The sequence below is a fragment of the Lissotriton vulgaris genome, chromosome 11 (genome assembly GCF_964263255.1).
Source record: "Lissotriton vulgaris chromosome 11, aLisVul1.2, whole genome shotgun sequence".
In the NCBI taxonomy this organism is placed as follows: Eukaryota; Metazoa; Chordata; class Amphibia; order Caudata; family Salamandridae; genus Lissotriton; species Lissotriton vulgaris.
The window spans coordinates 200225303-200252088 of record NC_141699.1 but is presented as its reverse complement, the minus strand read 5'-3'; the positions used below and the strand labels follow the sequence as shown (position 1 = coordinate 200252088).

The window sequence follows — 26786 nt, the reverse complement described above, 5'->3', positions numbered from 1 at the left end:
TTTCTGTACAAGAAAAAGCCTAGAGTAAAATTCTGAATGGATTTGGGGATAGTATCCAACCTCTCCCTGTCAATCATAGACAGACTCTGCTTTTAGTGCAACAATAGATGTTGATGGGTTGTCTTTTCTGGTAGTGTCTTACAGAATCAGAGGAACGTGGAAATATTGTTTAAATGACATCAATAATGAAATTTGTCTGTCGAAGTTTGTCTACAAGATTCACAGGACTCTCACTGTCGGCTAAACACACTACTATGGTTCCCCATAATGTTTGTGAGAGATGTACAGTCATTATTGGGCTAATCATAACCTGAGTGAGTATCCTCCTTTTCACCTTCATAATCTCTGCCATGGTCCTCTTGGTTATTTCCATACTGGTGTTCTTCCTCATTTTCAAATTGATATTTAACATGAACCTGAGTAGGGCTTGTAGTGAGATCAAATGTACCTACATCTTTGGATTCCCCTGCTGCATAAAAAGTCTTTTCGGAGGAAAATATGCTGCAGCTTTTGTTGTTCTTTAGTGTATTGTCGTGTATTGTTCAAAAGGAGTTAATGATTGGAATGTCATCAATAGTAGGACTAAGTAAGAGAAATTACTAGTAACAGTAGGAGTGAGAGCTGGCATAAGTAGAAGTACAAAAAAGCATTAATACCAGTAAGAATGGGAACACATAGAAATAAGTGTAGGAGTATGTGTGAGGTTTGTCTTTGTGTTTAGGCTTTTGTATTTTCATTTTCTTTCTCCAAGTTTTTTATTTATTTAGAACTCATGTTTTTTGTAAAAAAGTATATCTGAAAAGGCTGCCTACCGATCTGCAGGAAAACTGATTCTGGTGAGACAGAAAATTATTATATTTAGCTATATATATCTATATCTGTATATATTTATATCTATCTATCTATCTATCTGTATATATATATATATATATATATTACCTACTGGCGGTCGCCAGTAGGTATATATAGTTAGGATTTTTTCCCTATGGGATTTCTGAAAATTCTATGCCTAATAACTTTTGCGTTTGTGGACGGAATTGGCTGAAATTTTCAGGAAAATGGCACATTTTGTTTCTGAGCAGCCCTTGAAAATTTGGGGGGGTTTTGTGGAGGGGGGGCCGAGAAAAAAGGGGGGTCCCAAAACGCCTTTTTCCCATGTTAATTTCCATAGGGCGGTTGGACTCACTTTTAGCCCGAACGGCTGAATGGATTTTCACGAAACTTGGCAAAATTGTAGGGACTGTTAGCCCGATGTGCCTTTGCTAGGTCTCAATATATGTGCTTCAGTGGATTTTGAGAAATTAACGTTTAAATCAAGATATATATCTGTAACAGCGCTCCGGGCAGCGATCCGGTTAGCGAACCTTTCGCGTATCGGAACTTTGCGATGCGAAGCTGATTGGCCCTCCGGTGTCTGTCAACATTCTAAACAGTCCGGAGCGGCCGCCATCTTGTCTCTCGGTAGGATCGAGAGACAAGAGGAGGCCAAAACAAAGAGGGAAATTACCATAAGGGGGCATAGTAGATCCTCGTTGATCCCCTAGGTTTTATGTGGAGGTTTTAAAAGGGCCTAGGAGGGTCCAAAAAAAAAAAAAAAAAAATTTTTTTTGCGTGGTAAGCGCCAAGTTCGCGAACCGGAAAGCGTTCTGGGCAGCGAACTTTATGGATAAAAGAATGAAAGACTTTTCTAATACTGTATGTTAATTGTTTGTTGTTTTTCTTGTTTTTTTTGTTTTCTTTTTTTTAAAGTGTTTTTTTTATTTTGATTCTTTTTCATAATTTATTAAACTTTCTAACATTTCAGTGTCTGAAATGTCATTATTTTCTTGAAATATTGTTTGCAATCTGTGAGGTTGCAAAATGTCCTCATTTGCAAGGAGGACATCTACTGCTTGGACACATTGCAGCAGTTCATTATCCAAGCTTTCATCCATAAATTCCATGTCAATTTGTTCAATTAATTCCTGGCTGCTCTCTTGCAGGTCCATCTCAAAAGAAACTTGCTGCTCGCCTTCCATTTTGCCTGAAATTTGGATTAAAAAAATATATATTAGTAGAGATAGGGCACTGTTGGGATTAATTTTAGATAGGCAGTTTTTATCAGTGAAGTTATCTTTTGGCAGTGTATAGTATGAGAGTGGAAATAGGACTATAAAAAAGTGTATGTGATTTAACCAAGACAAGCCTTACTCCATTCATAACTATAACAGAGAAGTCTATCTAAATACATTACTACTACAGAGGGATAGTGTATATCTAGCAGAAAAAGCCTACTATATTAAGTTATAGTGCACAATATATTAAATTATAACTTACCTTCACAAAGAAGTTGAAGTTTTTTGAAGCTATTGAAATAGGAGGTACAACAAGAAGTAGTAGTCAAAATGGCTGTGTTTCCTTCTCTCCCTTTATATATATACAGGTATATAACCAATCAAATGTCAGGTAATAAAAGTAGAAAATGAAAGTAACATTTTCATTGGTTGTCAATTCCAACAATTCAGATGTGTTTTGTGAAGTAATTTACCTCACGGTACTTGGAGAGGTCTACAGGCTAAATGGCTAAATGAAATTTCAATGAAATTTGTGAGAATGGAAGGGATTGTTATGTAGTATGAGCTAATCTATATTTGGTGAGAGTGTCTCTAGTCGTTTTTCTGTAAATTACTTTCCCACCTTTTTTTTGGACCGCTTTCCGGGAAGCGGCCCGGTTCGCGAACCTTAAGCGTCACGGGAGTCCACCATTTTGTGTTTCGGTCGCATTAAGATACAAGATGGAGGGCAAATAATGTTTAGAATGGGTAGAAGGGGTCATGGTAGACTTATCTTGACCCTCTAGGTTTTCTGAGGGTGGCTGAGGAGGCTTATATGTGCGGAAAAAAACATTTTTTTAAAAAATTCCGCGAGGTTAGCTTTCGGTTCGCGAACCGGGTAGCGCCCCGGGGAGCGAATTTTGTGGAAAATTAATGAAAAAAGTTAGAAAAAAATAATAATTGTGAGTGATCAGATGAAGGGTAGCTCTGAGAAGAGCTTTTGGGTTTATGGTACATTTAGGTACTTATAAGTAGGTACCAATGCACAGTCTTAAATTCAGAATGAAAATTCTGTTGCCCTCATCTGAGAAGTGAACTCCATCTCCTCTGTAGATATCTTGCATGTAGTAACGCAAGTTATTGTTGTACAGAGAGCCCATTCCATGGTCTCTCATGAAAGCTGAAACAGATTTGTTTACATGCTTCCTCGCTTTCTCAATTTGTGGACAAAATTGGTTGGACCACTTCCATTTCTGTCTTTGGCATATATTGGAATATACCAAGGCAGTTTGAGGAAAAAGTGCCATTAATTGCTCAAAGGTGTCCTTTAAAAGCATTTCTAGACCTACCCCTGTCAAAGTGCCCAAATCATTACCTCCACAGTGCACAATTAACAGGTCAGGTTTTGGCAAATGCATAAAGGTTTTCACCAATGGTATCAATTGGTGACATTTTAATCCTCTTTGGCCCAACCACTTAATTTCCACATCTTGTAAATTGAGGTTAGGTAAATTTCTGTTCTCAGCATACCTTTGAGCCCAGTGGATGTAACTATGTCCAACAATCCAGACCTTAAACATGGTGGGAGAAGGTTGTTCTGCAGTCAGATGAAGTGTGGTAATGAAAGGGCAGTTGAAACAGTAGGAGTTTCTAAAGAAAAAAAACTGTGGATTTACAATGCTAATGATTCATTAGCAGTGATTGGTGCATTTCCATTTCTGAAAACAGAAAGTTAGGGTGCATGGATGTGTTCTTTGAAACATGTAATTTGAATGGTCAAGGAAGAAACATTTAATGAAAGATTGCACTGGATACGCAGGTGCACTGAGAGTTCAGAGTTCAATTGAAACATTGTTGTGTGAATTTGCAAACATGAGAGGTCTTCCAGGAGGTGGTTGCTATGGAAACAAGGCAGACAGGGCAGAGGGGGGAAGGGTTTTGATTTGAAAAAAGTGAGGGAAGAGGTATGATTGGCTAATATGAGAGATATGTGAAATGAATATCTGTATTTCTGTGCTTTCAATAGCTGCAGCCTTTGGAGTGCATCCTTTTTCTTCTGCTGAAGACAATTTGGTGTATTTCTTAGACTGTTTTCAAAACTCAAAAAATATTTGCTAAGGTGAGAAAAGATTTATTTAATTTAGATAGAGAATAGTATGATTTAAGGAGAAAATGATGAAGAAAGCTGTGTTTTTAAAATGTGGTTTTGTCTCTAGTGATATAGTAATAGAATTAGTTTCATAGAGAAATTGTAATTGCATATTTGGTGTAACATTCTGGCATGCAGTAACACAAGTTATTGTGGTACATGGAGCCCATTCCATGGTCTGTTATGTAAGGTGAAACAGATATGTTGCTTTTAAAAACGATTTAAGAAATCAATTACATTTCTGGATATGTACTGCTAGAGCTTCATAGGTTGTTTTGAGCCATATTTATAAGGTATTTGAGTGTCTAAGATGTTATGTTTTCCTTTTAAAATGTAAAGTGTTCCTCTTGGGGCAAGTGTCTTGTAAATACGCTCCCACTTGCGCTTGGCAAATTTAGATTTTGATTATGGGAGTTACCTAGCCATGTTAATAGTGTCCCAAAAATGGTGCTAGGGCATTCCAGAAAACACTTTCATGTGTCTCAAGGACATTTTTAGTCATTTCTTCATGACAAATAACAAAATGACGGGATTTGATTGGAAGAATTACAAGACTTGTGAATAGCTGCAACATGATTTGGCCAAGTGGAAACATGTGGTAGAATGTGAGAAGTCTTTTCTTGTATGTAGCATATTTTTCGAATCGTTGGAGGTTTTCTTTCAGAAAGTGGCGGGCTGACAATATTTATAGCACAACACAGTGGACGCTGTTCATAGGACATCCTTCGACGTCATTGAAAGTAAGTTAATTTTAAGGAGTTTTGAATTCAGATTTCTTATTTTGAATGGGTTTTTTAAACACAATCATTTTGATTGTGTTTTTTTTTCCCGCTGTTACATGATGAATACCTTCAAGTCACTGATTTAAGTGAAATTTGATACATTCTGAGAACAGCAAAAATAAACCATTTAACATGTATAATTAATGTTTTGCTTTTTGTACTTATGATATACATTTAGACATGTGAAGTAGATATGGAGAAACTGAGTCTTCTGTAAGTGTCAATTTTAATCCTTACAGTGCTGTACTTCTGGGTACTGTTTTTTTTAAAAAAAAAATGAATAGGCCTCACCTCAAAGAAAGCTGTTGAAAGCACACATCTTATTTGCATCCTGAAACAATCATTTAAAATGTTAGACACAATTTTATGATGGCTTTACATCTTTTTTGCGCTGCAATTGCATCACTATTGTGAGACATTAGCAGTGCAAAAAAAGCACCATGTTCCAAAATAGGCCTCAGTTCATCAACATCAAGATACAGTTTTTTTTAAATATATATATTTAGGATTGTGTAGGGGACGTAGAGAAGCAGAGACTTCTGTAAATGTCAAAGTTGTTGAAAAACTGTTTGTTCTTGAACCTTTTCCCTTGTCTTTTCTAATTTTTAAATACATGTTTTAATATTTTTGGAAATGTTTGTTCTCTGTTTTACAGATTGAAAGTATGAAAAAATATTTTAAAAAGGTAACAAGAATTATAAGGTAAATGTTTTCTACTCTTTTTACCCGCAATGCACTGCTGATGATGTCACTGACACTATCTCTCATTTACTCTCTATAGCTGTCTTTCTTTTTACATTATTCTCTGTTTACTTCCCTTATACTAACTCTTCTTTTTTTAAAAAAAATATTTTTTTAGTTCGCTTACAGTTCGCGAACCGGTCAGCGAACTTGAAGCGAACCAAAAGAAATAGAGCTTGCCAGAGTGATAAACATTCTAGCAATTTTATTTGAAAGGGGAGGTAGTTCTGAAAAGAACTTTTTTTTTTGTTTTTGTTGTTTTATATATATTTTTTGTTTTTTCTGAACATTTTTTGATTTTTTTGTATTTTTAGAACAGTTTTATGTTTTTTTTGTGTTTTTTATGGAGGGGAAACAACAAAAAAACAGGCATTGAAAACGGCTCAACAGGAGCAAAAAAAAAATTACTGCTTGGGTGCATTAGGGCACTTATGGTTTTCGAACACCATATTAATCAAGTTGATGCTCATGTTCCCATACGACAGCATAGCACCACAATATATACAAGTTAACCTCATATGTTTAAAATTTGGTTGAATGTTTGGCACAGTTTCCTGTGCCTCTCTTCCTGTCAAAGACATTGTTGAGGTAGATCTGGCCACAGGAGTTGTCGGGGGATTGTCTTGTAGGTCCCTTAACTCAGCCCGGCTGTAGTTTAAGGGATGCCACCTGGTCATATGTCGATGCATAGTATAGTTGCCCATACTATATTTCTTCTCTGTGCCTCTAGACAATCTGTAATCACAGATGAGGCAGGTGGCATATTTCGCATTCACCTTCTTCTCCCCTGGAGGGATGGAAAAAAACTGCCAGATGAAACTTGTTTTTCTCTTAGAAACACGTGGCAACTCCGGGATAAATTGTGGTTGATCTCTATCCTCTTCTTCTTCTTCCTCCTCTTCCTCCTCTCTGTTGGAGATAAATTGACTTGGTGGTCCTCTCTTCTTATGAGGAGGTTGAGGTGGTGGTGGGGGTCCACCAGCTGCAGCAAGTACAGAAGCCATTGCTCAATTATAGGTAAATGGTCTTTCTCTCACCAAGATGAAAGTCAGAGTGAGGAAATAAGGAGGGGTTTACATGATTTGGGAAAAGCAAAAGTTCAGAACCAATGAAAAGTGTTATTTTTAGGTCACATGACCTAGTCATACATCATTTGGAAACCAAAAGTGAAATGAACCAATGAAAAGTTTGATAAACAAGTCACATGACCTGTTCCGCTTACGTTACGCGGTGCGCGCCGCGTCCCGGATCGCTTCCGGTTCGCGGTCCGGAGCACTTCCGGGAGCGCTAACGCGGCGCGTCATTAGACGCATTACGCGACAACGTGATACGTCGCGCTTCCGCGACGCGTCACAGTTCCGCTAACGTAACGTTGACCGGTTCGCGGACTAGGTCGCGGCATCAAGATGAGCTAACGGAAAGCTTCCCGGTTCGCGAACTAGAAGCGAAGAAAAAAAATATTAAAAAAAAAAAGATTAATAAACATCTAAAATATATTTTAAGATTTAAAGAAGAATACATTTTACAGCTACAGATGTTAGCTTTTAAAAAACCAATGAAATTCACAGAAAAAACCATAGGTTATAGACCATATATAGTTAGGAATTTGCATTTACAAAACCTTGAAAATTCACTGAAAAAACCATAGGTTATAGACCATATATAGTTAGGGATTTGCATTTACAAAACCTTATTTTACTCGCATAAAACCATTGAAATTCCATATATAGTTAGTTGCGCTAACTATATATCGCGCACCCGCAATCCACTGCTGATGATGTCACATATTACATCATTCATGACATGGTCAGTGACATCACTGATGACATCACTGATGACAACATCCAGTGACTGTATGTTTCTGTAAAGTGTAAATATGTCTTACATATTGAAGAATGAGTGGATGTATAAGTGTCTGGATGAAGGATTTAGTAGGTGCATGACTGACTGTATGAGTGAGTGATTAAATGTGTCTCACTGAGTGCATGGGTTAGTGACTAAACTGTCTTAATTTGTGCATCCTTATGTCTGTTGTTCTGTAAACTGTTGCATGTGTTGATAAGTAGCTATATGAGTAACTATATGGGTTATTGATTGGTTGCCCAAGTATTTGTATGGGAGACTGAGTGTGTGTGTGGGTGGCTGGGAGGTGTATGACTCTGTGCATAGATGTGTGAGCAGTGGATTCACTAGATGTATGGGTTCAAAAGTGCATGTGGAAACAGCTGTATGGGCGGTTGACTGTGTGCATGAGTGTATTGGTGAGTGAATGGATATCTCAGTGCTACATGTCAAAGTAAGTACATATGTAAAACACAGTACATGTGAGAGTTGACATATATAAATAACTGTGCATAAGAGCCAGTGAATGTGTGAGTGGCTGTATGGATCATTGTGAACTTGTATCAGGGATTGTATAAGAGAGTAAATATGTGTTAGTATATGTTTGAATAAGTAAAGTTTGTATAACTGTATAGTTGAGGAAATGGAGGTGTGATTGATTCTTTGCATGACTGACTAGGTGTGTGAGTAACTCCATGGATGAGTGACAGTCTGTGAGTGTCTGTTTACACTGATTGTATCTAAGGTTATATTAGAGTCTGAAGAGGTTCATCGTATTATCACATGAATGATATCATCAGTGATGTGATCAGTAATGTCAAATGAGATGTCATCAGTGATGTCATCAGTGATGTCATTTGAGATGTCATCAGTGATGTCATTTGAGATGTCATCAGTGATGTCATCAGTGATGTCACTGACCATGTCATGAATGATGTAATATGTGACATCATCAGCAGTGGATTGCGGGTGCGCGATATATAGTTAGCGCAACTAACTATATATGGAATTTCAATGGTTTTATGCGAGTAAAATAAGGTTTTGTAAATGCAAATCCCTAACTATATATGGTCTATAACCTATGGTTTTTTCAGTGAATATATATATATATATATATATATATATATACATATATATATATCTGGAAACCCTCAAACCACTTCCTGAGTTCTCCCAGCGGCAGTCAGGCGAGGAAAGAGACGCAGACCTCCGGAGTTTTTCAAGTGGGCAGTATTTTATTCAGTGACCCAACACAACGCGTTTCAAGCCCGTAAGCCCTTGATCACGTGTCACAAAGTTGCATACACCATGATTTTAATTTAAAGTGCAAAAAGCACCCCTCCCACTGTTTGCATCACAGACCACATGTGTAAAAACATAGAAAAAATACTGTATATTGTAGCTTTCTTCTTTTATATCTATGTTACCGCTAGTAGAAAGGCATATTACTTTTGACATATTTAACACATTTATACAAGTAATCTGTAACTTGGATTTCATTTGTTAAAATATGCCACAGAACTTATAAAAAATAAATATAGTTATAGTTCATGTCAATTAAAATATCTTCTTACAAAAAGGCAAAAGACCTTTATCTATCGCCATATTTACAAGCAGTAATTCAGGGAAAAATAAATAACCGGTTAAATCCGTTTTATCAAAATACCCTGTAAAAGCTAAACTGTTATACGATGTGATTAGACTATAGAACAGTTTCTTTAGTTTATACACATTACATAGTCTATAAGTTTGGAGAGGTTTCAAAAAGTGCTTATTAGTGCATCCCATACAAAGTAGTAAAGTGCTAGTGCAAAAAATGGTGCAAATTTCTCAAAATAATCAAATTTGATTGAAGGGTCTAATCTACCGTTAACCACAAGAATAAATGTTGATTGATTCCTGGATAATACAGGTATTAGTAATGTCTTAAAAATCCCCAAAACATTTGATTATAAAAAACAATTAATTAAATTTCATTGTTTATAAAAAAGAGAAATTCTTAATGAGGGAAAGTTATATATGTACATGCTATATACATATGTTCTATTTACAAGGACAAATTCATATATTTACAAGACTGAGGTGTTAGAACCAACGTGTTAAGACCATGCTGTATCTAGCTAGTATTACAGAAAACTCCGCATGTCTTCCGTCGTGTTCAAACCATTGGGCCATTTGCAATCTAAGTCCAAGATATACTTGGTCTCTAATTGCCGGAGTTGGCGTTCTCTATTGCACCCTCTCCTCTTTTTGTTGACAGCGTCAATTACATAGTAAGAAAGGCAGTTAATGTTGTTAGCATGCACTTTCTTAAAATGTCTGGCAACGGGGTATGTTGCGTCGCTGTGTAGGATGGCCCTAATATGCTGCAAAATCCTGACGTGCACCTGTAGCTTCGTGCTACCCACGTAGCGTAGCCCACAGGTGCACGTCAGGACATATACAGCATATTCAGTCTTGCAATTGTAATTGCCTGTTATTGGGTTGGAAGTGATCTTAAAGGGAGTATGATATGAGGTCATGTTGCATCCAAATTTGCACGCTCTACACGTAGAACATTTGGTGAAACCTTTCTTAGTTGGCATCCAGGTAGTGACTTTCTTAATTTCAGGGGATACTCTATCCAATCTACTGCCCATAGTGCTGCTTCTTCTAAAGGTGATCACAGGTTTGGCAGCTATCCTATTTTGTAGGATGTTGTCTGTCAGTACTACAGGCCAATGTTTGTTTATAATAGACCTGATCTGACGTTCCTCTCTGTTGAATGTAGTGATCAACCTAGGAGTATCAGTTGTCTGAACTAGGCTATCAGCACAGGCAGTATTAGGGCATTGCTCCTCTGTGAAAAGGCTACTTCTAGATCTAGTTTTGGCCTTCTCCTCTGCCTCCCTAATTATTTTGGTAGAGTATCCTCTATCTTTTAATCTGATTATCAAATCAGATTTGCACTTTTCAAATTGCTCCTCATTGCTACAAATCCTTTTTATCCTTAGGATTTCTCCATATGGGATACTAGCAATGAGGTGCTTGGGATGCGAACTGGTGGCGTGCAAAGTGATATTACCGGAAGTCGCCTTCCTATAGAGTGTACTCTCAAGGTTATTATTGTGTACAAAGATCTTGACATCGAGAAATTCGATTTCTTTTCTCTCTATGTGGGAAGTAAATCTTAGATTTAAATCATTTTTGTTGATCTCATTCACAAACAATGTAGCTTCCTCTTCTGTACCCTCCCACAGAATGAACACATCATCTATATACCGCAGGTAAGATCTGATGTGGGTGTTGTATTCCTCTAGAAAGGCGGTCTTAAGGACCTGCTCCTCCCACCAGCCAACATGCAAGCATGCATAGCTGGGGGAGAAGCAGGCCCCCATCGCCACTCCTCCCATTTGTTTGTACAGATCTTTGTCGAACAAGAAATAATTATTGTTCAGACACCAATTGATAAGCTGCAGTAAGATTTTGTTGTGCTCATATAATGTGCTGGACCGTGTCTCCAAGAAATATTTAACTGAAGAGAGCCCCTGCGTGTGGTCTATGGACGTGTATAAAGCTTCTATATCTAAGGTGATAAGAAGTAAATTATTAGACCATGGGAGCTTCTTGATTTTCTGCAGAAAATCGCCAGTATCCTTGACATAGCTAGGTAATGACATCACCAAGCCCTGTAGGAAGAAATCGATATACTGGCCTACATATTCTCCTATACTATTGATGGCCGATATTATATGCCTTCCAGGAATAGGGACCACGTTTTTATGAATCTTGGGAATTAGGTACAACACGGGTATCACAGGGAACTCTATTAGCATATATTTATATTCTTCTGTGGAAATTAAACCTTGTCTTTTCCAAGATGCTAACATTTTGTGTAAAACAGATTTAGCCTTTTCATATTCCTTCATATTAGACTTGGCGTAACAATTCACGTCATTCAATTGGCGAGATGCTTCGGCTACATATTCTTTCCTAGGCCACAAAACTAGGTTCCCGCCTTTATCAGACTTTTTGACCACCACCTCTTGATTGTTTTCCAATTTTTTGACCAAATCAAAGTATGCCTTTCTTCTAAAAAACAAATTCCTTTCACATCTGTTTTTGAGGACAGTATGATTTAATTTTTTGAGATCATTAATGATTAAATCATGGAACACATCAATGCTGTCCTTCGGCATAATTGGAACAAAACTAGACTTAGGTTTGAAGGGGCTGAGCCCAGCCCCCTCTTGGACGTGGTCTATTCTGCGCAGTCGTGCCTGGGTTGCTTGATCTTGTTCATTTTCTTCAGAACTGTCCGAACCATCTGCCAAATCATGTACCAAAAGTAGTTGGTGAATATCCGATGCTGCTAAATTAATAGCAGGTACACTTTCATTTCCTTCAGCTACGTTATCATCTTCAATGTCTTTAGATGTCTTGAGTGCAAAGAATTTCTTTAGTTTTAATTTCCTGATGAAACAGTAAACATCAATGCGTGTTCTGGCATAATTAAAACTGTCACCTGGGCAAAAGTTGAGACCCAAAGCCAGTAATTGCTCTTCTGCTTTGGATAGAGTAACATTAGATAAATTGATCACAGTGTTGTCTATTACTCCTTTTTGTTCTTTCTCCATTTTGCTTTTGTTTTTTTGTTGTTGGTATATATATATCTCTTTGAAACTCGTCTCAAACTTCTTATCGCCGAAAAGACGATGCAAACCCAAATATCAGTACTGTATTCTTTATTCTGTGCCCTGCACCGCCGCCATTACGCGTTTCAGCCCTCGTGGGGCCTTAATCACATGACACCTATATATATATATATATATATATATATATATATTCACTGAAAAAAACATAGGTCTTAGGGAAAGTTAAAGTTTGTTGGACATTTCACTCGTGCAAAACCAGAGAAATTCCCCCGTTATAGTTAGTTCAGCTAACTATAACTCGCGTCCCCGCAATGCACTGATGATGACGTCACATATGACATCACTCATGACATGGTCAGTGACATCACTGATTATTTTTTCTTTTAAACGTGGTTTATTGGTTTTCTGCACAAGACATACATAGACTGTTACATGACACTTGCTGTCTCAGCCATAGTGACGTGTCATGGAAATGCATTAACTCTTACAATCAATGTACCAATTTAAACAAAGTTTTTAAAAAAAAACTCTACTTACTTCTATCAAAACCCTGCTCCCCCTCGCTCCTCCCCAAATCCGTCATTGATGCGCGCAATTATGTCTGGTCTTCCTAATATGTGTGCACAGGAGTGAACGTGTATTATTCTACTTCGATGCGCCTTTCATGTCCCGGGGCCATTTCTCAGTCAGTGATCTACTCCACTCCATCATCTTGTGTCTCATATTCCCGTAGAGCCTGCACTAAGGTTTCCCATGCCATCGCTGATTCTAGAGCTTTTTCATTGTGTTGCCTATGCGCCATCTGGTAACGTAACGCGCTTTCGCTACTGGCCCACTTGAGGAACTCGCTCTTCCACCTATTTCTGCTGGGACCCGCTGTTGCCTTCCAGTGCTTCATGATTTCTCGCTTCACCAGTATAAGCCCCATGTCCACAAACTTACTTGTGATCTTATTCTTGGATGTGTGAGGGAACCAGTGTAAAATACTAATGGCCGTATCAAATTCTAGCCATCGTTCTGTTATCGCATTTAGGGTATCCCCCACCTCCTTCCAATAGAGATCTATCGCTGGACAGGACCATACCATATGTTCTAATTCCACCCCAGCTCTCATGCATCTGGGGCACGCTGCATCTTCTACTTTAAAGTATTTCTTGATTTTCTCTGGCATCAAATATGCTCTGTGACGAATATTGAAATGCACTAGCTGGAATCTTGCGTTTCTCGTGCTTTTCCAGGCTCTTCGCACTATCTTCTCCCATGCCGCCTCAGGATCTCTTTCCCTAAATCTACCTCCCATTTTTCTTTCAGAGTGTCTAGAAGTGGTAATCTTTCATTGAGCATTCTGGAATATAGACACATGACCGCCTTGAAGGTCCCTGCCGCCATCATAGCATATTGGCAGGCCATCGCTGTCTTAGGTTCCATCAACCCTTCCCGCCAGTGTGCTTGTATCGCTCTTGTTAATGCTGCATGTAGCAGGAAATCCCTTCTCTGTAGATCAAACCTGTCTTGGAGTGTCTGGTAGGGTAACATCATTCCACCCTCGTATAGGTCTCCCAAGCATTTGGACTCCCGCCTCCTCCCAAATCTGCAATTGCGACCAGTCGCCTCCGTGTGGTAACGCTGTCACCATCCCAAGGGGGAGCTCGGGTGCATACGGGTGTAATACTCCCGGCCTGCGTTGGGGGCGGTTCCAGCCCGGTCTGCGTGTTTTCTCTTCCAGTGTCAGACCTCTAAGGTCTAGTTTCTGCTGTAACGCTATGAACGAGAGTACGTGGCGAGGGATACCACCATCTCTCTTGTGTTCTGGTCCTCTAAATTCTCGCGCTATTTCTTGTGTGAATATCTGCAGTTGGGCTGCTAAATAATACAACTCGAAGTCTGGGACCGCTAGCCCTCCCTCAGCCTTAGGTCTTATGAGCGTTGCTTGCCCTACTCTGCGCCGTCCCGTGCCCCAGAGGAAAGACACTGTCAGCGATTTCAGTGATTTAAAAGTAGAGCTAGGTATCCACACTGGTAGCGTTCTAAAATAATATAAAACCTAGGTAGCGCTATCATTTTTAATAGTGCTATGCGGCCCGTCACTGACAGTGGGAGGGTGGCCCAAAAGGCCATGCTGCCCTTCAGGGCCCTCACACTGTGGCCTACATTCCCTTCGAGCAGGTCTGCCCCTTCGTGATAGATGTGCACTCCTAAGTATTTCAGATAGGTGGGTTCCCATCGCACTGCTCGCATCATGTTGGGTTGGGTTTCCCCCTGTCGTGCCGGGAACAAACATGTCTTGGACCAGTTCACTCTCAATCCTGAGATTTCCCCAAAGTCCGAAAGCAAGCTTTCAGCTCCTGTCATTGCACTGTCAGCATCTTCAAGGAAGAGCAGCAGGTCATCTGCGTATAGTGAGATGTAGTGATGACCATCTCTACTCCTCAATCCTCTGTAGTGGTTTCCCGTTTGGATCGTGACCACGAAGGGTTCCACTGCCAAGGCAAAGAGCAATGTGGATAGCGAGTACCCCTGTCTCGTCCCTCTTTCCACCGGGTATTGCGAGGATATCAACATTCCTACTCTCACTCTGGCCATCGTCGACATATACAATACTTTCGTCCATTGTAAATAATCGTCTCCCAGGCCAAATCGTCCTAACACTTTATATAAATACTCCCATTCTAAGCTATCAAAAGCTTTCTCAATATCTACCGATAGTATCACTGGTTGTTGCGCCTCCAGGTGGTCTTCCCCCAACAGGCGCACCAATCGCCGGATGTTCGTGGTCGTGTTTCGCATTGGTATGAAACCAGCTTGGTCTTTATGGACTAGCGTGGTCATGTGTTGTAACAATCGGGTCGCCAAGATGCTGCTCAATATTTTGTAGTCGGTGGTTAACATCGATAGCGATCTATAAGAGGCTGTATCCCTGCTCTCTCTCCTTGGTTTCAACAGCGGTATTACTAATGCTTCCCGCATAGATTGCAGTAGCTGTCCTGATTCCTTCGCCTCTTTGTAGACTTCTTGGAGTCTCGGTGCTAATAGGTCAACATACTTCACATAAAATTCAATGGGCAGCCCATCCAATCCTGGGGTTTTGTTGTGGGCCATACGCTTAATTGCACCTCGAAATTCTCCTAGTTCTATGTCCTTTCCCAAATCTTTCGCCTGTTCTTGGTCTAGCTCTGGTAAGTGTAGGTCTTTGACGAAGACATCTACCCTGCTTTTGTAAAGAGCTTCATAGTAGTGTGTAAAGCGCTGCAGAATCTCATTCTGGGTGTGGATCTCTTCTCCTTCCGCTCTGTCTAAGGCTACTATGGGGGAACTTCTTTTTGCAGGGTTGGCCAACCAAACCAGCAGGGTCCCCGCTCTTTCACCTTCTGCGTGGGCCCTCACCTTGTAGGCTCTATGGTCAAAACTACGCAAGCGTTCCACTTCTGCTGCGCCTGCTCTCTTCGCCGCGCTAACTTTTTCTTGTAGCTCTGGGCGGCCAGGCCGTAACAGCTCTACCTCTCGTAGTGCATTGTCAGCTTTGTCCAAATCGATTAGGAGTACTTTCCGTACTCCTGCATGTTTTTTCCTATGCAGAGCCCCCTAACAACCACCGTGAAGCCATCCCATTCAGTTGCTCTTGACGCGGTCGTTCTAGCATTCTCCGCAAAATACTGAGTAATCCCCTCCTGTAATGCGGTATGAAAAAGGGGTCGTCTAGCATTTCAGGGCGCAATTTCCAGGTAGGGACGCACGAAATTCCAGGCTTCCATTGCAAGGTGATCAGTAAAGGGTTATGATCTGATATAGTTCTGGTCAGATATTTAGACAGCGCTATGGCCGGCATCACTACTGGGGAGCACAGAACAACGTCTAGTTTTACGTGCAGTTCATGTATGCCCGAAAAATAGAAGTAGTCTCGGTCCTGCGAGTGCTGTGCATGCCAGGCGTCCGCCAACCCCCATCGCGTCTGCCAGTCTAGCCTCCCTTTGGTTAAGCGGTGTACCAGGGATTCCACCAGGGGCGGATGCGATCTATCCAGGGACATGTCCGTTATGGAATTAAAATCGCCATCCATCACTAGTAGACCTGCAAAATAGCGCGCCAGAGACCCAGACATTCTCGCCAAAAAGCTCAGCTGGTCAATGTTAGGTGCATATACACTACAGAAGGCAGCGTCTCTCCCTCTTAGTTTCCCTTCAATGGCCACAAACCTGCCCTCAGGATCTATCGTCTGCTTAGTCACCTGAAAAGGGACCCCTGCCCTAATCCAAATCAGTGCTCCTCTGGCATACACAGAGTATGTGGTGTTATACACTTGGCCTCTCCACCTACGCTGTAGCGCCACCCCTTCAGCCTTTGTCAAGTGTGTTTCCTGGAGCAGTGCAATGTGTATCCCTCTCCTAACCAGATAGGCGTGGAACTTATGTCGTCGTGTCATGGTGTTAAGTCCCCTCACAATCCAGGTTATACATCGCAAGGTAGCCGAATCACCCATTCTCCCACAATATCCTGTGCATCTCTCCCATCTCCTCCCTGAAAATCTTCTCTGCATCTGCATCAATTACAATCCCTCCCAAATTTCAACCCATATGTCCCCTGTCCCCCCCCCCCCCTAAGAACAGGACCTAGCAACTACCATCTAGTTCCCATCCAAACTAAGACAACTTTCAACACAACTCAAAGCCCTCCAGCAGATACTGCGGGCATGCCTTAAGGGCGATGAGGGGGAACTGGCAGCCAACTGGTGGTCGCCTACTCTGATAGTCCTCTCCGACTCCCTGAGCCCAATTAAATAGTGCCCTCCGAAGCTCTCCCCTCCCGCCCCCATCGTCATGCATACAACCAACTTCCCTTGGCAAGTCATCTCAGGAAGTCCATCACAGCTCTGAGTCCACAATTTAATCGGCTTTGCGGGTCCGTCCACCCTTAATCCAGCATCCCCTCAGCCGTCTCTGGGGTGTCCTTCGGTAAGTGCACGCTGTCCATTTCAGAGTGTCCAGAGTCGGACCGGGCGTTATCCTTCTCCGATTACATGTCGTCCACCGATGGAGACTGCTGTGTAATCGATAGCGTGGACACCGCTGCCAACACATCACGCCGCTCTGCTGCTGTATGGGATGAGGAGGGCTTTCTTAGCCCCCGCTGTCTGTTCCGAAGCCGCCTCGATTTCCGCGGTGGTAAGCTCTCAGTGACGGTCTGCATTGTTTGTTCACCTTCGTCCTTTCCAGCCTTGTAAAGTTCCAGCCAAGCACAGGCTCAGCGCTCCAATTCCTCCTCATTTACAAAGAAGATAATACAGCACTCGAAGGGTACATATCAGTCACGCTAGATTTATTTTGCGGAAGGGGCTCACACAGTCGCGTTTCGGCGTGCTGCCTTCGCCAGTGTGTGTTATACATATGTATATACATATGTATGTATATATATATATATATATATATATATATATATATATATATATATATATATATATATATATATATATATATATATATATATATATATAATATTAGACAGTTACTAAAACTGTGATCAGCAGATTTCACCCAGATTTCTGTAGTGTGAACCCACTGCTTTATCTTATAGGTTTAAGAGGAAACATATCAGTTAGTAAGGACTGTATCTTAGAAAATACACCAGTGCTGTTGTGTCACCCGGCGATAGGACATATCTTATTGTCATCTTTAATGAGCCATGAAATCACTGTTAAAATGTGGAGTAACATCATACTGAGATTACAAGGAGCCTTGGTTAACAACTCAATTACTTTTCTGTTAAGGTGAAACTATTTTCAAATGGCTTCTGCACTGAAGCACCTATTCCCTGCTGATTGCAGCTGATCCTCTTGCACTGCAATGGAAACACAACTGAGGAAGTGGGATAATACATCTAATAGCTACCAACATAACACTGAGAGAGAAATGCTCCTCTGGGTGGATCTATACATTCTGTCAAAGTAATGTCTGAAAGGGGCTGGCTCAGAGCAACTAGTGGCTGAAGAATGCTCACCTTCAAGGACCGGAAGGATTTTCTTTTACAGAAATTAATTCATAATATGAGGGTAGAGTTTCCCCTTCATCAAGAGTTCTTGGTTAATGCCACTGTGATAATCAGTGTGTACAGTGGAGAATGTTACCCCCAATTTGCCCCACTCCTCCCCTGGGGGATGGGGCATAGAAAACCCACTATGCCACATAAGGTATTTTTAAATGAATAGGATGGAGCAAGCCAGCATCAGGCCATATTCCCACCCGATAATGAGTCAATAGTCTTTCTGCCCAGCTGGAGGGAAATTCGGATAATTTACCCCCAATTTGTCTCAAAGAAGGAGGAAAGGGTTATTTCTTTTGAATTGGATGGGGTCCAACCCATCCTTACATCATGCTGCACACTCATTCCTACAGCCCCAACAGTCTTCCTGCCATCCTAGGGTCTAGAGCATCCCCATGGCAAGCAAAAGGATATTTGGACTATATTGGACATAATTCTGACCTATGGGCCAGAAGAGAGGGAATAATTTGAATTTCCACTGACTTGCCATCATGAATGGCTGCACTATTCGGGACAATTGAGAGAGCAGGACATTTAGCTGGTTTCATATGCTTACTTAGAAAACAGCTTAGTATTTGGGGTGCCAGAGAGCTATTCTTTTAGCCAACATAATTTAAGATCTATGTGGCCGCTCTAGCTAATCTCATTGAATCCTATTAATGGTCACAATCTCTTATGCGGACAACACCCAGCTGCTCTCCTGGTTTAGGACGACATTAAAACCCATCTTTTTGCCTTAGCTACAGGCAGCTGTTGTGGTCAGATTTTGGGCATTCCAGCACCAAGACACTCTGTTGAGTAGTCATATGCTCTATAAATCTATCATTTGTTCATTCGGCTACCAGGGAACACTACGAATCTGGGCATTTCTGAAAGCAAGAGACCCTGACTAATCCAAAGTGTTGAAGCTTGCAATAATCCTACCAGGTTTTCTTATTCAGAAAGTCCTGCAAGCATCAAACTTAAGCTAAATGCATGCATTTTCCTCACTATATCTGTATGGGAAATTTCTGAAATCTGCAGGGAGCTGCAAAATTCCTACCACTCAGTGTCCCACACCAATTCTAATTATAATGCCAAACATTAAACTACCCCTTTTCAAATGCCCAAACTTACTTTTTGATTGTCTCCACGGCCCATGCCCTCTTCCTGGCCTCCCTCCGTGCCAATACTCCTCTCCAGCAGGCTTCTAATTTTATAGCTATAAAAGGGCAGAAACAAAAATGGTTATATTTGGTAAATATGTTGTCTCTTTTAGACAATAGGTAAGTATATTTTATTTGCTCTAATGTAGTCATGAAAAAATAACTAGAATCTAAAAAATGAAAACACGTCCAACAATACAATTTTAATAACAAAATATAAAAAAAGGTTATTTCTATAGCCAATTGAAAAAAATATTTCCAGTTTGTAAAAAACATAACATCTTCAAATTGTCCTAAATTGCAAGTAGAAATAATGTAATAATTGAATAGGTCAAAGCAGTAAATATTCCTACAGGGAAGTTCATGATTTAAGGTGTCATTACTTTAAACAAGTACTTGCAAGTCAATAGGTCACACCTTTTTTGACCTATTTGATTTGATGCACAGCATTGGAAAAAACAAAACAGAAAGAAAAAGGTGTAATGTCACAGCCATGGCTGTGTGTGCAAATATTTTTTTTAGACTGAGTTGGCTTGCTAAATAAGAAAATTAAACTTTGCTTGTGCAACATTGCTTTGGTAATGCAGACCGGTACAACAACAAATGGCAGTTGCTGGGCCTCCCCAAAAAAAGAAGGTATTTAAATACCAATAAATAAGGGCGAACAATGGAGGAGTGGGTGGGGTGAAGCAACAAGGAGTAGGCATGGTGCAAATTAACAATGGAGGAGATTGAGGCTAGGCAGGGACGGGAAGGCAAATAAAAAGAAAAAAAGGGAAGAAAGGGAAGCAAGGGAGGGAACTGTAATGGACAACCAGGGCACCTTGGTGGGGGTGATCGAGCAACACTGAGCGCATGGGGAGGCAAGTGCTTGGGGAGAGCACCAAATAAGGAAGAGAGCCACAAAATGCATGCAGTCTCATGCAGTGCTGAAAGAAAAGAAAAACGTAGTTCCTTGAATACAAGCAATGGAAGAATACATCTAATCAAGAGGGTGGTAAAGAGGACACACTACAAGGAAGGGCCAAACACAAGAGGAGAAAGCAAACCTATCAACTAAAAAGCAAGCACATGAGAGTAACAGTAAAGTCACAATAGCATGCTATTGGCAGATAAGAGGTCTTTGCAAACAGACAACTGAAAGCTTTTATAGGCAAGGCCTAAAAGTTTTATCATGGCTGATAGACAATGGAATTTTAACCAAGTTTGAGAAAATGAGTTTGCATGTGACTTGACTTGGATGATGCACTGATCGTGTGTGCCACTTTCAACTTCTTTGCACATACCGGCCAAAAGCCTCTGTTTACTGCAAACACAGCCATGCCACAGTTCCAGCCAGCAACAGAATTTGGTGCAGATGACAGAAAAGTACGATTCGAACTCTTGAGTCATGATAATTTCACTGTGTCTAATCTGAAACAATTCTAAAACAAATCTATAGCTATCATCTAGGTTAGGTTAGATTCTGTAAGGGTATGAATTTATTTAGCACACACGTTCTCCCTACAATGGTATCCTAATGGTACAACACAAAAACCTTAGCCCATCCTGCCAACATGCTAGGGCTAGGAAAACAAAAACAAAAGCCCACTACAACAATGATATATTAGGAATAGCTATGTTTATGAAAATTAGACAGATACGGCTCTTGACAAAGGAAATGGGCCAAATAATTCTTCATAGCTACTACCACCAAAAGGAGCGACCACCAACTGCCTTTAAGTTAACCCTGGGTACATCAATCTATGATATCTCTCGTAGGGATTTTCCTGGAGTCAAGTCCGCGCTTTCAAAATCAGATTATTTTTCTCTTTCCAAAAGCACATCTCACCACTGCTTAAGGAGCACTGGGGGCTCCATTGACACCAACATTTTACTCCGTACCCGTGCATGACACACCCACAGTGTCAAGGGAAACTGCTCAGTTTCCATTGCCCTCATCATAATTACACCCACTAACATAATATTATCAGAGCCTGCCAACTATGATAGTTGATTGATCATACCATGGACCATTTCATATTCAGCTTCTTAATCAACATTCCAATACACAAGAAACTCAGTGAGTGGCCCTGATTGCTGACACTGGAGCAAACTATCAGAGATGGATGGGTTTTCGCCCTCCACAAAACCGAACCAAAAAACACACGCCACCTATCAAGCGAAATCAACAAATTCAACAACTGATCACTGCTTGTGACAACAGCCTGGTCACCCGGAAAAAAAGCAAAGAAGCGAGAAAGTCAGCTAGTACACAAACTGACTCAGGATGACCTAATAGCACTGCAAGCAACTAGAGCCGAGATGACTCGAGAAAAAGTGGCACCATGAAAAGACACCGGACAACCACACAGCCCTAAAGAACACCAGCTGCAAGCACCACCAACTCATCCGAGCCACCAATAGGACCTCTTACAAGGAACGCATCGACAACAACTCTCATAACAGCAAACAGCTCTTCAACATCGTGAAGGAGCTCTCCAACCCCAGCTCCAGTTCCAACAACATTCTGCCGTCGCAAGACCTATGCAACTCCCTAACCAACTTCTTTCACCGCAAGATCACAGACATCCACGACAGCTTCAACACCCAGACCTACCCCACAGCCACCGACACTGCAGACGCACGAACCCCCCGGCCCCAGCAACCACCGGCTCTCCTGTGCCCATGTCAGCAACGACGACACGATCAAGACCATGAACACCATCCACTCTGGCTCGCCATCCGACCCCTGCCCTCAATACATCTTCAACAAAGCAAATCGCATCATCGCACCCCAACTCCAGAAGATCATCAACAGCTCCGTTGAGACCGCCACCTTCCTGGAAAGCTGGAAGCACGCTGAGATCAATGCCCTACTCAAGAAACCCACAGCGGACCCAAAGGACCTCAAGAATTTCTGACCAATTTCCCTTCTTCCCTTTCCGGTGAAAGTCATCGAAAAGATTGTCAACAAGCAACTGTCCCACTTCCTCGAAGAGAACAACATCCTGGACCCGTCCCAATCGGAATTCCACAGCAAGCATAGCACCAAAATTGCCCTCATCGCTGCCACCGATGACATCAGGACCATGCTGGACAACGGTGAAACCGCGGCCCTCATCCTCCTGGACCTCTCGGCCGCCTTCGACACCGTCTGCCACCAGGCCCTCCACACATGCCTCCACGATGCAGGAATCAGCGACAAAGCCCTGGACTGGATGACCTCCTTCCTCAATGACAAAACCCAGAGGGTCCGCCTCCCCCTTTCCGCTCTGAAGCCACCAAGATCATCTATAGGCGTGCCCCGAGGCCATCCCTTAGCCCTTCCCTTTTCAATGTCTACATGGCTCCACTCGCCAACATCGCCCGCTCGCACAACCTCGACATCATCTCCTACCCCGACGACACCCAACTGATCCTCTCACTCACCAAGGACCCCGCCACCCCCAAAACGAACCTCCACGAAGGACTGAAGGCCGTCGCCAACTGGAAGGAGAACAGTCGCCTGAAACTGAACTCAGACAAGACGGAGGTCCTCATCCTCGGCTCCTCCCCCTCCGCCTGGGGCAACTCCTGGTGGCCGGCCGCGCTGGGAGACGGGCCGATGCCCACCGAACACGCACGCAACCTGGGGTTCATCCTGGACTCTTCACTCGCAATGACCCAATAAGTCAATGCCGTCTCGGCTTCCTGCTTCAACACCATCCGCATGCTTCACAAGATCTACAGATGGATCCCAACCGGAACCAGAAAGACGGTCACCCACGCCGACCTCAGCAGCAGACTGGACCACAGCAATGCCCTCTACGCTGGACCCACGGCCAAACTCCAGAAAAAACTTCAAAGTATACAGAACGCCTCTGCACGCCTCGTCACCCCAGCCACTCCCACATCACTGCCCACCTGAATGACCTGCACTGGCTCCACATCAACAAGAGGATCACTTTCAAGCTCCTCACCCATGCTCACAAAGCACTCCACAACGCCGGACCAGCAGACCTCAACAAGCGTCTCACATTCTACAGCCCGAATTGCCAGCTTTGCTCCGCCAACCTCGTCCTTGCCACTGTCCCAGGCATACACAGAACCACCACTGGCGACAGATCCTTCTCCTACCTCGCCGCCAAGACATGGAACACCCTCCCCACCCATCTGCATCAGACCCAGGACCTGCTGACCTCCAAGAGACATCTCAAGACCTGGCTGTAGCTGTTACCCCCTCTCCCCCCTTCAGCGCCTTGAGACTCTCACGGTTGAGTAGTGCGCTATACAAATGGATGATTGATTGATTGATTGATTGATTGATTGATTGATGAAGAATAAGCCAAGAAGAATCAGGCAAGGCAATATTAAAATCTGCCCAAAGACATTACCATCAGTAAATCTGGGACACCAAAAGGAAAGCCCTAGCTGAGTGCATCAACAACAGTAAAATACATTTTCCATCATCAAGGACGTCACCACACCTGCATCAACTACCAGCAATATCACACCAACCCAAGAACTGTGCAATGAGCTGTCAAACTTATGCAACAAAATCACAGCCATCTTCGCCCTACAACTGGACTCCTTCATCCTCAGAAAAGGTCTCTCAGTAAAAGACAAAAACACAGAGACAAGATGGAACCCTATCACCACAGAGAAAACCACAATAATCATGAAGGCCATCGACTCCAGGTCCCCGTCTGCCCCCTGCCCCCACCATGCAAAGACTCAATCTTTATCAGCAAAATGCTTACCCTAATCTTCAACACCTCCATCAACACAGCCATCTTCCTGGAAGTAGGTAGTTGTCAACACACTCCTGAAAAAGCCCTCAGCAAACTCAACCAAACTTGCAAACTGCCGACCGATCTCCCTCCTTCTATACCCAGCCAAGGTTCTAGAGAAAGCAATCAAAAGATACCTCGCCAACCACCAGCCCAGTACAGAACACACTAAAGAGAGAGCCATCATAGCAGCAACAGATGACATCCAAATGATCCTCGATTGAGAATAAACTACAGTCCTCATTCTACTAGACCTAGACCTCTCTGCAGCCTTTGACACAGTCTCCCATCCCATCATGATCATACAACTTTACAATGGGTGTGCACTTTTCTTACCAGAAATACACACACAGTCAAAATGTCTCCTTACTCCTTAGAAGCTCCCAAAATCCTCTCCTCACTGAGTACAGCCCCCTTCAATATCTGCATAACGTCGCTGGCAGCTCCATCCGCACAAACTTCATGAACACAGCTACATCGACAACACAAACCTGATATTATTTCTCATGGAAAAAACGCCCAACACCAGGAAAAACTTCAGATCATGCATGACAGAAGCACAACTGACTCAAACTCAACAAGGACAAGATCGAAGTAGTGATCTTTGAAAGGACGCCTTGCTGTGGGACTCAGCCCGGGGACCTAAGGACTCGGCCTGGTGAACTACGCACCTAGGACCTACTCCACCCAAACACACACATTTTTGAAATCCTTGTCCCTGCTAGGTAGGTCGCTCCCCATCCGCACAGCACCGCCTGTGTGTCCTTGCCCCAGCCGCCGCTGCTGAGGAAGTTCGAGGCCCTCCTCCAACCGCAGGCTACCACCTGCGCCTCATCCCTGGTGGCCAGTGGTTGGGTGTAGGTTTGTATCATCATCTGTATCTTTATTTTATTGCCTTATTGTTATTTTGGTGTCTGTGACTGCAGTTGTTTGTTTTCCCCCGGTGCCTGTATTTGGTCTGTGCCCTCTCTTCCTTCTGTTCCCTTCATTGCCTCTGTGTTTCTCTGCCCATTTTTGCCTTCTGTTCCCTTTGTTGCCCCGTGTTCTCTGCCCGTTTTTGCCTTCTGTTCACTTCGTTGCCCCCATGTTTCTCTGCCTGTTTTTGCCTTCTGTTCCCTTTGTTGCCCTTGTGTTCTCTGCCCGTTTTTGCCTTCTGTTCCCTTGTTGCCCCTGTAATTCTGTGCCCGTTTTTGCCTTCTGTTACCTTGTTGCCCCCGTAATTCTGTGCCCGTTTTTGCCTTCTGTTCCCTTGTTGCCCCCATAATTTGGTGCCCTTCTGCCTTCTATTCCCTTCGTCGCCCCTCACCGCTTTCGCTCCAGCCACTGCATCCCCTGCGGCCCCACCCCCCTGACCGCCCATTCGCTGCCCCTGCCCTGCCTCCCAGCTGCTCCTCCCTCCCGCCTCCCATATATGGCGGCCGCGCCGCTGGTGAGCCAAAGGCAAGCCCATCTGCGCCCGTCAGCACCTGGACCACACCCGGCGCCAGAACCCCTGGTCCCCACGATGACCGTCGCCGCTACGATGTCAGCACACTCAACGCTCTCAACGGATGGACCCACACCTGCTTCAAAGCCACCCCAAAACACACACAGGGCCCCTTCACCTGCTGGAACTGCAGCTACACCAGCCTCAGTCGCCAAACCTGCCACCAAGAAAGGCCACAATCACCTCCAATGCATCCTACTGAGCACCCTCTCCGCACACAAACATGCCATCGAGCTCTGGGACCTGCTCGACACTTCATCCCCGGACGTCGCCTTCCTGACAGAGACCTGGATGAACAACTCCTCCGCACCCGACATCCCCATTGCCATCCCAGACGCTACAAGATCACCCGCAGAGACCGCACCAACGGAGTCAGAGGAGGAATCGTCATCGTCCACAAGAACAGAATCAGGGTCTCAACCAGCACCGACGATACTCTCAGCACTGACGAACACATGCACTTCCAGATCCACACAGACCCCAAACCCACCCTCAGAGGCACCCTCGTCTACAGCGCCCCAGACCCGACCCCAGTTCAGCCACTCCATTCCCCTCAGAGACCTAAACTTTCACCTTGAGAACAACAACAGCAACTCCACCACCCTGATCGATAACTTCGCCAACCTCGGACTGAGGCAACTCATTACAACGCCTACCCACTCTGTCGGCCACACGCTTGACCCCGTCTTCTCCTCAAGCTCACACGTCTCCTTCAGCCACACCACCAAACTCCTCTGGACCGACCACCACTGCATCCACTTCACCTTCCATAAACCGACCACACACCACCGCACCCAACAGATCCACCGCCACTGCTGAAGCAAAATCACGGAAAACCAACTACACACAAACCTCGCTCTCAGCCCACCCACCGAACCCTCCAACACCGACGATGCTGCCCACAGCCTCAGACGCTGGATTGACGACTGAGCCAACACCCTCGCCCCGCTGAAGAAACCCTCCTACAGAGACACCAGCAAGAGGGCCAGTTGGTTCACCCCAGAAGTCCTAGCCTCCAAGCGAGCGTGCCAGACACTAAAGAAGAAATGGCACAGTGAACAGACTCCGGACAGCCACGCAGCCCACAAGGACGCCATCCACAACCACCATCACCTCATCAGGACTGCCAAGAGGACCTCCTTCAAAGACCGCCTCAACAACAACGCACACAATAGCAACATCCTGAAGCA

General features: G+C 43.1%; 1 protein-coding gene across 1 annotated transcript in view; it reads right to left on the bottom strand.

Moving 5' to 3' along the window:
* MYO1H (myosin IH) overlaps positions 1-26786 on the bottom strand; it is a 655926-nt gene that overhangs the window by 218980 nt on the left and 410160 nt on the right. The window contains exon 22 of the mRNA XM_086943103.1: positions 19331-19415. Within this exon, the coding sequence (XP_086799229.1) occupies positions 19331-19415 (85 nt within the window). The remainder of the gene's footprint in view (positions 1-19330; positions 19416-26786) is intronic.